Here is a 13,534-nt window from a genome sequence, read left to right as displayed (position 1 = left end):
TTAAAGTTATTGTTAGATTTAAAATTAAAGTGTAAAATTGCTATTTTTTGTTCCAAATAATTAATTTTCAAATTATACTGCAATCGAGTAAAATTGTATTATTGTTTTGAATTTAAATTAGTGTGACCCTCGAGAGTAAGTTTTTGATCAAATTCATTCTTGTGATATTTATGTAAATTTACAGATTTTTATATGCAAAACCCTGTGGAGATCTATAGTTTCTTATCTTATTCGTAATGTGTTTACCCCTTAAGGTTTACAATTTCTAATTTTCACTAAAAGCAGTACCTACTACTTTCTCCATAATTAAAGAGTAGAGACCAGAATATCAAAATCAAACAAATCAAATAAATAATAGGAGTTCATTTGCTTCAATTGGGTCCTATTTTTAAACGCATTTGGTTCAATGAAAATATAACCAGTCGTGTAAATAATAAGTAGTATATTCCTTAAATGGCATAAATGTAGCAAACATACATAATAAATTAAATTCTGAAACTGAAATTAATTCTGATCTTGTTAAGACTCTTCAATCAATCATGGCTGTTGTCAAACGATTATTTATAAAAGCTTCAAATAACTATGATTCGGATTTCCAAATTGTACCCATAAATACAAATCAACCGCTTGAAATCAAATCCGATATTGGAGTCTTTAAATTGTTAATAAATTTGAAAAAATTTGATGGATCACAACCACATTTATCAAATAGTTTATATAATCAAGGAGACAAGACTTTTCTTAATGGTGAGAAATTAGACTTCAATGAAAAAGAGTTGAAAGAAGATGGACCTGAACCCAATTTAAGAATCAATATTGAATTCACACCAAAGGAAGATATAAAAGGTGGAGATCTTGTATTTGGTAATGACTTCACATACTCAATTAAAGATTATGTACCAACTACTTTATTAAGCACTGGCTTAAAGTTATTTAATTGGTTTATAAATGATACTGTTAAAGGAGATATTTATAATGCAAAACCATATCTTTACGGATTAGCATTGAATAGTTTCAGTTATATTGGAATAAATCAAAAACCAAAGGAAGTTGTGGATACCAATGCAAAGCCTATGAATTTTAAGGAAAATATAGACAAAGTAATAGAAAATGGACCAACTACATCGTCAGAAAGAAAGAAATTTTTTAACACTAAAGAAAAATGTGACCAATTTACTTTCAAAAGTGGTACCAATTATGATTTCCAATTTGATACTGATTTTTTAAAATTGTCAGATTCAAAGTATTTAGTATCAATTCCAAGATTTGATATAGATGTAAGTAAATATGCCAACGATACATTAAATAATGTAAACTGGGTTATAAAAAAAGATGGATTTGACGGTGTTGGTTCAGGTACCTTAGGTTTGATAATAAATTTTGCTTTAAGAACTGAAGAACAAAAAGAGGAATAAGTCTTGCATTGAAGTCTCTGATAGCATATGACCATTTGTATAGATTACAAATTTAGAATATAAGAATGATAGAGTTATACGATTTTTACAAATTTTTTTAGTCTAAGTAGATACGCATATTGAAACACAAAACCTAGTCATATCGTATATTTATTTCTCAAACATCAACAAGTAACATCAATAGAAGTAGAGCTGATCAACTTTCCAAAGTAAGGCTTGATATCGTTTGTATTTTGTCAAAAACTTATTTACGTTTGTTTAATATATGAAATAGAACAATGGAGGAAAGAAGTCCTATATCTGAGTCATCTGATATTTATAACAAGAAAAACATTGATCTACTACAGAATAATCAGGCAACGTTACCGACTACAGATGATGATCTAGATCTAGAAAATGCGATAGGAGACGTCTTCAGTAACTTTGACTTCAATAATTTAAACAAAAACAACCAGTCTCATAACTCGAACACTGATGAAATACAAAAACCACAAGTTTCACATACAAAAGAATTACAAGTAGTTAAAGGTGAGGCTTCTGAGAAGGGTGAAGATCAAGTAAGTAATGAAAACCCAAAGTCGAATGAAGATCAAAATTTGGAAGATGCCATTAAGGACATTTTTGTGGACTCAACCAACAAACATGATTTGAACCTACCGACTACAGATTCAGATTCGAGCAAAGCTGGAGCTCAAGAAAATCTTAATACATCTCCGATCAAAGAGGAAGAAGATTTAGACGGTGCCATAAATAACGCATTTGCAGGTTTCTTTGCTACAAGCTCAGAAAAGCCAGATGAACAAGAGGTGGATAACGAAAATGTAACCGAATCCAATACCTTAGTGTCGCAATTACCGATTATTGAAACTCCCACCAAAAATATCCCAGCTGAAATGTCAATCAAAAATGTAGGTGCAAGTACGACCAATCTGCAGGCAGATACTGTTACTAAAAGCCCACGAAGTGGATACCAAACAAAATTTAATGTCACTCCATCGCATATCAGTGAATCAAGTCTTTCACCAGTCCTGAATAATCAAACCTCGAATCAACTACAAAACGATCCATCAGAATCAAACATTGTTCCACCTGATACTCAGACCATTAAACAATTTGCAGAAGGAAGAGGTGACCAATCGCACGATGACTTTGATCTAGATTTAGAAGCTGCAATTGGCAATGCTTTAGGTGAAGCATTGGCTTCAAAAGATACTTCATCCTCAAAGGTCAAGAGAATTCCAAACACTGCACCCAACTTACAAACTCTGCAAACACAGACACTACATCAGCCACAACCTAGATCACATGCTCAACTTCAAACTTCAACTCAAATTCAATCTCAATCTCAGTCTCAAAGTTTAAGCAAATTTGACCAAAACAATTTTGATGATCAAGATTTAAACGATCTAATAGCGCAATCAATTCAACAAGCTATGAGCATCGCAAAAGAAGAATCATTAGATAGCAATGATATGAAAGAAGCCATCACAAATGCGTTCAAGTCAGTTGGTGCCTCCGTCGCTCCCAATTCTCATATTACAAACGATGGAATTCATCAAATTACTCGACCAAATAATGAGAGAAGTAACATGCAAAATTTAGTTGACGGGCCAAAAGCTGAGGTACTTAAATCTACTCAACTGGAAAATAATCAGTTAAATTTGAATGCAGTTGAAAATCATACTGACGTAACAATTGAATCGGAGGCATTAGATTTAGAGCAATTACAAATGAATGATATTTTAAGAGATGCTTTCAGAATGGCATTGGAGGAACCGCAAGAGAAAATGGATATTGAAGTGATTGAAGAGCAGAAAGTTGTTCCACCTGCGAAAGCTATAGTAAGCAACCGAATTTCACATACTCATAAAGCACCTGTACCACCATTACCAAAATTCACGTCTCTGAAAACAGACCCCAAACATCAAACAGATCAAAGTTCTACCAACAATAGTCCATTAGAACTTTCAAAAGCTTCGTCTTTGTTTTCTAATCCTGAGATGAAGTCACAAATATCTTCAGTGATCACGTCACTTACTTCAAAAATCAACAGTGGAGAGTTAGCCGATTTAAACATATTATCAACAATTAGAAAAATCACAGATGAAATTGCGTCTGGGGGCTCTTTGAGTGATTTTTTCAAAAAACCGGACAATACAATAAAATTTTCTGAAACATTATCTGATGAGTTCCTTAAATCCTTGACCATAGCGATTCGATTTTTACGGACTTTCCAGAAAGATGGTTTAGATGAATTGAATAAATCAATCGAATTAATTGAAGAAATGATTTTAGACTTCAAATCTGAGACTGATCCAAATCATGTTGAAATATCCAACGACAAAATTGAATTTATTTCAGCTATTACAAACCTGTCGTTGACTCTATTTTTCGAAAATTTATCATCATCAAAACTAACACCCGAAACAAAAAATTCAATTGACAAGTTTATATTCAACTCGCCAGACTACAAAAGGAAGACCAGGATTGCTAATAGAGAAAGAAAGAAAAAATGGAGGGAAGAAAATGCGGAAAGAAATAAGGATAATGATTTGAGAATTAGAGTTCAGAAAAAAGCAACTAACAAGTTTGGTGAAACCGACACGTCTGAAAAATTAGTTTGGGTTGAAGAAGAGATAAAAAAAAGAAAAGCCAAGAGACTGAACAAGCAAATTGGTGAAGAAGAAACTGGTCAGATAGATGGAGACTTAAAGTCTGAATTCATGGAGCATAATGAACCAGATGTGAAGGAGGTTGAAGTTATAATGGAAAATCGAGATCTAATAAAGAGTATTAAGGATGTCGTTGGTCATGTATTGAACAATAAAGAGAATATATCATCGGCTCATCTAATTGCAAATTCAGTAATCATGGGGTCAATCAGCGAAAGATATGCAACGACTATGAACGTTTCTGAAATCAATATGGATGCAGCAATCACCAAAATAGTGAAAGGCACATTGGAAAATGGTGTTGAGCATTATAACATCTCAAATTCTTTATTAAAATCAAAACGGCATTTATCAGAAATTGTAAATAGTTCAAAAAGGTTTAAACCTAATTTGGATAGTAATGGGTCCTCATTCAACAAATTACCTCCTATTAAATCATTATCACATTCAAATTCGGCATTCAACAAAGCAGCTTCACCATCCATCAACAAACCGAGCTTACAATTACCCCGAAACTCACCATTCATTTCTAACAAAACAAAAAGTACCATATCATCAAATTCACAGTCACCTACTTTGAGAAAGCCAGGAGCGTTTCAAAAACCTAAAGCATTTTCAAATTCCAATTCGACTTCAATTGGTCAGGATAGAGGTACAAGTTTAGGCTTTCCGAAATTATATTCAGCATCACTTAAATGATATAGAATTGTATATGGTTAGTCCCCTAATATATCAGATCTCTATTGGACTGGTTTCTCTCATTAACCAGCGATAGGCTCTTTTATTGTTTAATTTCAACAATTTGTCTGCAAAATCTTCTCTTATACTTTCGTGATATTCGTTAATCCATTTAATTTCGATCTCCGACAAGTAGGTAGTGTCAACCAAATTTAGGCAAAATGGAACCTTAGTCAAATACTCAAAACCCAAAAAATTTCCACCGTTTTTAGTCTTTCCAAAAGACTCATCACATTCAATCACTTCAATTTCACTCTCAACTCTATATCCACATTCACCATCAATATAGTAACCAGGTTCATCCGTGATAATTGCTCCTGATTTAAATAAATCCGATTTGTCAGGACCACCTGCAGTTGATGATATAGAGATCGGACCTTCATGTACTACTCCAAAACTTCCAATTCCATGTCCAACCCCATGATTAAAATCTAATCCATGATTCCACAAAGGTTGTCTAGCATAAGAATCTAATACCACGCCTGTTCCTTTTGAGTTTGCAGGAAATTTAGCCATGGCTACTGCTAAATGACCTTTCAATACCAAAGTGTAATGTTTTTTGTTTTCTTTTGTTATGGCTGAGTTATCAAAAAAATAAGTTCTAGTAATATCAGTTGTTCCTTCTAAATAATGAGCTCCAGCATCTAACAAGTAAGGTTTTTTAGGATCAATAATAGAATTTTCTTCTTTTGTTGGCGAATAATGAATAATAGCCGCATTTGCACCAGACAGTGAAATGCATTCATAACTCAAGCCTTTAAAATTTGGTAATTTTTCCCTAATACCAAATATTTTACAAGCAGCATCATACTCTGAGATTTTTTTCTTTTTTCTTAACAATTGGTGTTCCAACCAAGATATTAACAACACAAACGCCAACGAATCTTTATACTGAGCTATTTTGGCATTAAACGATTCTGTTTTGTTTTTATATAACTTCAATTTAGCTATAATGGATTCATGATGAATTTTTCTTTTACTAAATGATTCAGGAATAGAATCATATAGTGCTAAAGTTGATGCAGAAGCATCCGGTAATATGATCATTAAGTTACTATCGAAGATGGTTCCTTTTAATTTACTCGTACTATTGTAAAATTCGTCGTAATCATTTATAATCAAACCTTCAATTGTTGATATATAATCTTTTAGTTCTTGATCCCCTTTATCAATCTTCTTTTTATTAATAAATAACTCAACAGAAGACAAGGTGATAATAGTATAAGCAAAAAAAACTGGTGCGAAAGGAATGTCAAAATCCGATCTCAAATTGAACAACCAAGCTATGCTATCTAACTCGGTCACAACATAATGTGTTGCATTTTTTTCTTCCATTATTTCACGAATTCTTTTTAATTTATGATTAGTATGCTCACCACTATAATTCAAATTTAGGAGATAAACAGGTTCCAAAGATCTCTTCGGTTTTTCGTCGCCCCAGACTTTATCAACTAAATTAAATTCTATTGTAGGGAGAAACTTGAAATCAAAATAAGTTTCTTTTTCTTTGAAAAATTTACCTAATGATAAACTTAATGTTCGTGGATCACATGAAATGGTTTTACTAAAACTGTTTTTGGTAGCCAAATTTATTGTAAGTTGAGTCCAATTTGTATAACCTATTACACCTTGTTTGTTTAATTTCCATAGTTTTAAATCCAACTGATTTTGAGCCTGCAAAAAATATCTTCCATCAGTCGATAATATTGCTTCACCTGATAATGAATCTTCATCCGTAACTGTTATTATTGCAACTCCCGCACTTCCAGTAAAACCTGATATATATTCCCTTCTTTTATCGGCCAACGCTGTATTTTCAGATATATGTTCATCTTCAGACGGTATTATATAAACTCCAATATCATGTTTTACCATCAATTTTCTTATCTCTTGTAACTTCTCGTGGGAGCTAAATCTTGAACCTTTAATAGTGACTGGGTTTTTGATATATGGCAAATCTGGCAACTCTTTATCATCATCCGAGTAATCAATAGACTCATCGATATCATCATCTTTAACAGGAATGGTTTCAATACCTAATGATTCTTGGGATGAAGCGGTACTGATCGGTAGACAATTTTGAAATGGAAAGACAATTAATGATTTTAAAAATGATGGGTATTTTAGTGAATGGGTTGAAATTTCATTTTCTTCTTCGATCCTCCTACTTCTTTCCAACAATGGTTGTTTCTCAGAATCAAACATTGATGTTGCAAATTGATCAGATTTGGTTTCTAAGTAATAAATTAGAATTGTGTTTCTGATAAGGTTTCCTGTAAGAGCCACTAAGGTCTCGCTTAGTACAGACCTATTGTTAAATTAAGTTGTACGGCGCGCAAATTCGGACAAGAGAGGTTTTTCGCATCATAATGGCAAGTTGTGGAACTATTTAATACTACATTTTAAAACTCACAAAAAACTCAAGCTGCTACCAACATAGTCCAAAACTTGAGACACGTAAAAATCAATCTTCAAGTTCAACCAAATCAAAATAAGTCAATCATCAAGATGTTTAATTTGGTTACCAGGGTTCAATCTGCTGCCAATCAAACGCTCACTTCAGCAAGTATTTTGACAGGGATTGTCATTGTACTTACTTTACTTCAATTGTTTAAAGATAACGTCTGGGGAATAGATACTACGACAATTTCAAATATTGAATCCAAATCATCAATAAAATACTCATTCCAATATGGTTCTATAAATCGAAAACCCAAAGAAAATGTCAAGATAGCATTTGATTTGAATACGGACTTAACCAAATTGTTCAATTGGAATACAAAACAAATTTTTGTATATTTGACAGCGGAGTATCCAGGTAAATCTGAAGGAAGTTCAAATAAAGTCACTTTTTGGGATAAAATAATTCAAAACAAAGAAGACGCAATAATAAATTTAAAGAACCAAAAAAGTAAATACTCAGTATGGGATGTTGAAAAGGGATTTAGAGGAAGAAATGCCACCGTCAAACTAGAATGGAATATTCAACCACACATTGGTCCATTAATTTTCGGGGAAACAACTAACATCGGCTCATTTGAATTTCCAAGAACCGGTAGCACGTAAAAAGAACAAGTTAGTTATAAGAAGTTTCTATCCATTTAAGTCGCTAATATGCGACGACCTTTATAATAATACATGTGTATATACAAGTTTGTATTCTAAATTTTAATTTTAGATTCGATAGTGGCATCAGTTGTAATAAAGATTTTATCTTTATTGTAGTTGAAAAGCAATTCTTTCAAAACATCTTTTGTTCTCCTAAGTCGAGAATTCTGAGATGAATTAAGATAATCGATTTTACCATTGAAAATGGTCAAGTTTTTATAATAATTGAAATCAGTTGTGTAATACCTCATAATTTTAGGATAATTTGCTCTCAAGGTTTCCATAGTCCAGTTTTTAGTTTTGATTTGATGTTTTAGTACCTGCATTAGTTGCCTCGATGTGCTGTTAAATAACTTGATATCGCTTGTAAGCTCTCTCGCAGGATTGAAATATTCGATAAAATTAAATTGATTCATTGTTCGAGAATCATACAGATCTAATTTAATATTGAACAATCTACCCGAAGAACTTCTTAAGAAATTAGTGATATTGTTGTTTTTTAAATTCTCTCTTTCCACCGCGATCAGTTTCACTCCATAATAGTCTGATAAGATTTTATAATTCTCTTCAACCGTATCATCACCGTAATTGTTTCCCAAATACACCAAACAAATTTTATAGCAAAGTTTTTTCTCCTTGTACAATTCAATCTGAGATAAGTTACCTTTGATCAAATCTCGTTCGATGAGTATCAAGATTGTTTCTAAGTTGTCATATGGGTTCATTAAAAACTTAGATATTAAATAATTATAATCTTCAATCTTCAATTTCACTCCTTTGACAAGAATATCCAAAATTTTCGCTTGATTTCTGTTGTCAAAAGATTTAGTTTCAAGATAGCGTTTCATTTTTTGCATCGCAATGTCAGCTAAAGTATCATTCAAGATTGGTGGAATTATTATGTCAAAAGTTTCAGGCTTTTGTGTCAAGTACAGGTCAAGTACACTGGCATAGGTAGTTAAATTTTGATCTAAAAACATATCGTATTCATACTTGTTCACTTGTTTATATGATTGCCTCAAAAGTCGATCAATTTTCATCTTCAAAGGTAAAGGCAACTTCCCATCAAAAACATTTTCACAAAAATAAATAAATTTGTTGAATAATGCATTTCCTTGACGTAAACCAACAGTTTCAACATATTTTATCACAATATCCGCGATCGGTAGGCTGTCATTTTTGAAATTCAACTGAGGATTGGCTTTATTGTTGTCACCATAAAATCCGTATGTATCTAACATTTGTCTTAACATATCTGAAGTATTTTTAAGTCTACTATCATACTTTTGATCCAAGAAACTCATCGCTTTGATAAAATATTTGTAGGATTTGGCAGTCAATAGAATTCTGTTTTGATTCATTTCGTGAAAGATTTTCATGACATTCAAAGGTTTAAAATTCTCGTAGATTAAATTAGCTTTCAATATAGGAAGATAAAGATCTTCATTTGTTCTTATATGATAATGCTTCATCAGTCGCACTAAGTTGTAAAATGTTTTAATTTCACGGCCTTTGACATAAGGTATTGCATTTGCCTTAGATTCCTTTTTGGCTTTAATTTGCAAATAATTCATGATATTGCTAAGTAGTTTGATGCTTCCCACTTGAGCCTGGAAAATTGAAAAATGGGTTTTCAAAGTCAGATCTGCGATGAATTCACTTTTTATATCTATGTAACGTTGTGTCTCAATCCCTGGTTTCAGTTCCCCCCACTTCATATAATTTTCAAATTGTGCTGCGTATAATTGCAAGTCGGAAAATGGTAAGTACGATTTTGAATGCCCATCAAATGCAAAACGATCAGCTTTAGAATATTGTCCCAATTTAGTATAACTTTGTACCATTTTGGCTAAAAAATTCGAATCTTGTTTATTGAATTCTGTCAGCAACACGTAAAGTTCTTCTAGGTTGGCGAGTGCACAGTTTTCAGCAAATAAGTTGGACATGTTTGAAAACACTTCAGGTGAAACAATTTCTAGATTGAGCTCTCTCTCTTTCTCCATATAAACCCTCAATAAATCTAGCACCGAGGTAAAGTCCTGCTCTTGAATATAAAGTTGCAATACGAAAGGAAAAACAAATTTTACATCATCCGAGTATGCTTTATCATTTATGGCCAAATATATGTATTCCTGCATTAAATTGAAAATTTGATCTTGATCATTTTGCCTGATTTTTGCTTTCATTCTAGCAATAAAAATTACTGAGTTCATTTTCAAGTCACGTTCTAAAATTTGCTCATACAATCTTTCCAACTCACTATCTGCCCCCAAAAATTCCAATGCTTGCATGGTAATACCATAATGTATTGTATCCGGTAGATTTCCTTTTCCATACATGTTCTCAAATCTTGATTGTAAGGATTTCCAGTCTTTATGTTTGACACATAATTGTAGAAAGACAGATTCTTGAGTTTCATCATCATGTAAGTCACGATTTTGCATATACAACTCATAAATTTTATTTTCATCAAATTTCAAACAAGCTTCCATGACATAGGCTAAATCAAGCTTGTTAAGAACTTTTGATCTCTTAAGATTACGATGTCGTATCTCTGACGATTTAAATTGAAACATTATGTACGTTAAATATGGTGATTTTGTAATCATATTTCTCATAATCTGCGTTATAAGGTAGTAAGACGTATTATCCTCGTATATTTGCTCTGAAATTTGTATCAAATCTTGCAAAAATTGATCAACTTTTGAGACTTCTTTTGGGGGCAATCCTATGATTTTAAGTAGTTCATCATAAGCAGTGATGTTTTCATTCAACATCCAATCCTGTCCTTCTACAACTTTGGCATAATTCAAAAAATCCCTTATTGTCTTCAATTTTGCGTCATAAGTTATGCTCATATTGTATCTATTCGAAACAAATATATTGATCAATTTCCTCCCATCTCTTTTGGAGCAGCTCTCCAAATAATCCAAGATTCCTTCTGAATCGAAAGATAACTCTCCGTTTGACTTCTTTTGCAATTTCAAGATTGAAATGGTTTGGTCAAGAAATGATCTGGTTCCATTTTTCTCAAGCTCAGGTGCAATATTCAACTCGTAAAAATCATAGAATCCACCATGCAAGACAAACTTAGAAAGTAAATCTCCCTGAAGTAATAAAGCTTTTAGCTCCTCTATACTTCTATTAGGCTCTTTGCTATTGATGATTGTTATAAACGCGTTGATCAACCGAAATCCTTGTTTAAATTCAAATGATGCCTGTACTACGTGGTGAAAGTCGTTTGCTAAGTCATCGATTTCATTTCTAGTAAATTGGTCTTGATTCTTTAAAAATGTTAAGTATTGGTTTTGAAATTTCTCATCAAATATTAGTCTATTTGCTTTATCAAATTTGTGGTCCAAATAACTAGACAAAAATTCCTTTGTTGGAGCTTTTTCGAGGTTTAAAGTTGGATAAGACAATTGCCTCTTTTGAAAAAAACCAGCAACATGATTCCCCAGTCCAAAGATTTGTATTTCACCTGATATTATAATTTTTGATAGTCGTACTTTGTTGAATTTTCGGTTGTAGTTGTTGGTTAAATAATGAATTGATTTATGCGATCCAAAAAATGCTAAGTGGTTGTTGCGACGAGTTCTATTGACAGCCTGGATTTGATATCGTAGTCGTATCATTGGATGCTATATCATACTCGTATTGTATGATTTATATGTCTACTATGTACAAGATAATGATGAAGTAAAAATGTTTCAATGGTATGATCTTATGCTATTTCCATATAAAATAAAACCAAAGATTTAAGATGAAAATTGCAGAAGCTGAGTACTACCAAGTGCGAATTTGAAACAAGAAGATTTCAGAGACTTTAGACCATAAATGGCACAATGGTTAGAGAATTAAAACAAAAAGCGTTCTGACTGATTATTATGGTGCACAGAATATATTAAATTTATTTAATTAACTATCAAAACATATAAAGAATTGGTGATTAGTTGCAGAACGAATCATTTCATCAGTAGCTTTAGATTCATCAGAGTCATTAAATCAGTTTTTTTATGTCGTAATCAAGGAAGCAATGCTTCTCGTACAGTGTGAATATAAAAATGATCATCATTGAAAACTTTTAGGCCAAATGAAAGGACTTGCTCGACCACCAATTTTTATTATTATGAAATTGAGATTATTTTGACTGATGTTATAGTTAGTAATCCAAGATTGATTCAGTTGTACATATTATCAGATAAAGACCTATCATCAACTATTCAATAGTCAACATCTCCAAAAAATGTACACAGGAAATGCGACTCCTTCTTCTTAATTGTACAAAAGAAGGGACTACGAATGTAATTTATGTCCGCCCGGTCGAATAATATCATCATAATTCCTATGTAGCCAAATATAGTGATCCAATTGGTGAATAAAACATACTCTTTTTGGAGTTAGTATAGAAATCTATAATAATTGTTTATGGCTCATACAAGGCTGAAACTTAACGAATATGCTTATTGTCAACCCGTATACATTCAGTTGGAACAATTGGTAAATGCAATTAATCATCGCCATCAATTAAAAATTGTGAAATATAAACACATACAAGTTTTTAACACTCAAAGTACCTCATGGTGACTTCAAGCCTTAAAAGTTATATAATGTACAATAAACGAAAGAAAGAAGATAATATATCTTTTCAAAAGATTTTTTTACTTTCTGAAATAATTTTTCTTTTCAAAGAAATTTCAATGAGATATAGTTTTGTAATTATATACAGTATTCATTTTGTAAATTATAATAATCATTTTTGAAACACAATTAAGGGGTATTTTGATAATTACTTGTTTAAGAATTTATTTTACAAATTATTTTTAAATTGCAGCTGTTTTATTTTAAATTTTTCACCATTTAAGTTTTGTTGATTCTCGAATAGCAACTTATTCTTAGTCTCACTTATGAAGCAACTAAATGTAGTACCAACTAAACAAATGGAAACCAAAATGAACAATAACCAACCATTCAAATGCAGTAATAAAAATGGAAAAATTAAGGACAAGGAACACTCAAATAACCAATGAAGACTTGTGATTACAACCCACCCTTTCATTCTTGTATTGTCTGAAAAATTCTCAAGTACGAAGAGCCAACAACTGGGCAATACAATAGCATGATGAACAATATCCATAAATATCGTTAACGCTAAAACCAAGGACGCGGTCTCATCAAAAAATTCCACTCTCAAAACCCAATCCAAATTTAAATAAAATGAAGTCAAAGGTTTCTGCTTTGAAAATCCAAGAAAAACAGTCATATACACTATCATAACAAAAGTAGTTATTGACATCCCGTATACAAAAACATCTTTCCTTCTCATTGTATCCATAATTAATATGGGAACGGTTATGAAGATAGTTCTTATGACCAAATCGAATATTTGAACCATTTTTAATTCAATTAAGCTTTTGACCTGACATGCGACACATATATAACTGAAACATTCAACTAGTTTCGTTACGCCTGTGAAGTCAATAAGTAACTGGAGAATAATTCCTGTACTTATTTCCTTTATATACCTTTTTCCAAATAAAGTATTTAGTGAGCACGATTTATTGTTGATTCTAGGGATCTTTGTAATTACAAAATATTTGT

At 31.9% G+C, this 13,534-nt stretch overlaps 5 protein-coding genes across 5 annotated transcripts; 3 read left to right on the top strand and 2 right to left on the bottom strand. All coding sequences in view use genetic code 12, as the record gives it.

Moving 5' to 3' along the window:
- Positions 1–539: 539 nt before the first annotated feature.
- On the top strand, positions 540–1,415 carry KGF55_000188 (uncharacterized protein; the record flags this gene model as incomplete). The annotated part of the gene is made up of 1 exon (XM_051756532.1): positions 540–1,415. One exon carries the CDS (start codon positions 540–542, stop codon positions 1,413–1,415), a length of 876 nt encoding a protein of 291 aa, XP_051616926.1.
- A 278-nt stretch (positions 1,416–1,693) lies between these two features.
- On the top strand, positions 1,694–4,786 carry KGF55_000187 (uncharacterized protein; the record flags this gene model as incomplete). Its single annotated transcript, XM_051756521.1, has 1 exon — positions 1,694–4,786. One exon carries the CDS (start codon positions 1,694–1,696, stop codon positions 4,784–4,786), a length of 3,093 nt encoding a protein of 1,030 aa, XP_051616925.1.
- A 33-nt stretch (positions 4,787–4,819) lies between these two features.
- On the bottom strand, positions 4,820–7,030 carry KGF55_000186 (uncharacterized protein; the record flags this gene model as incomplete). Its single annotated transcript, XM_051756509.1, has 1 exon — positions 4,820–7,030. One exon carries the CDS (start codon positions 7,028–7,030, stop codon positions 4,820–4,822), a length of 2,211 nt encoding a protein of 736 aa, XP_051616924.1.
- Positions 7,031–7,333: 303 nt separating this feature from the next.
- Positions 7,334–7,891, top strand: SPC3 (signal peptidase complex subunit; the record flags this gene model as incomplete). Its single annotated transcript, XM_051756498.1, has 1 exon — positions 7,334–7,891. The coding sequence occupies one exon, from the start codon at positions 7,334–7,336 to the stop codon at positions 7,889–7,891; it is 558 nt and encodes a 185-aa protein (XP_051616923.1).
- Positions 7,892–7,986: 95 nt separating this feature from the next.
- KGF55_000184 (uncharacterized protein) lies at positions 7,987–11,568 on the bottom strand (the record flags this gene model as incomplete). The annotated part of the gene is made up of 1 exon (XM_051756487.1): positions 7,987–11,568. The coding sequence occupies one exon, from the start codon at positions 11,566–11,568 to the stop codon at positions 7,987–7,989; it is 3,582 nt and encodes a 1,193-aa protein (XP_051616922.1).
- Positions 11,569–13,534: the final 1,966 nt, after the last annotated feature.

Source organism: Candida pseudojiufengensis, assembly GCF_024610245.1.
Source record: "Candida pseudojiufengensis strain CBS 10847 chromosome Unknown scaffold6, whole genome shotgun sequence".
NCBI lineage: Eukaryota > Fungi > Ascomycota > Pichiomycetes > Serinales > Debaryomycetaceae > Lodderomyces > Lodderomyces pseudojiufengensis.
Note: the sequence above shows the minus strand (reverse complement) of the source record. Positions and strands in the feature narration are given on the sequence as shown.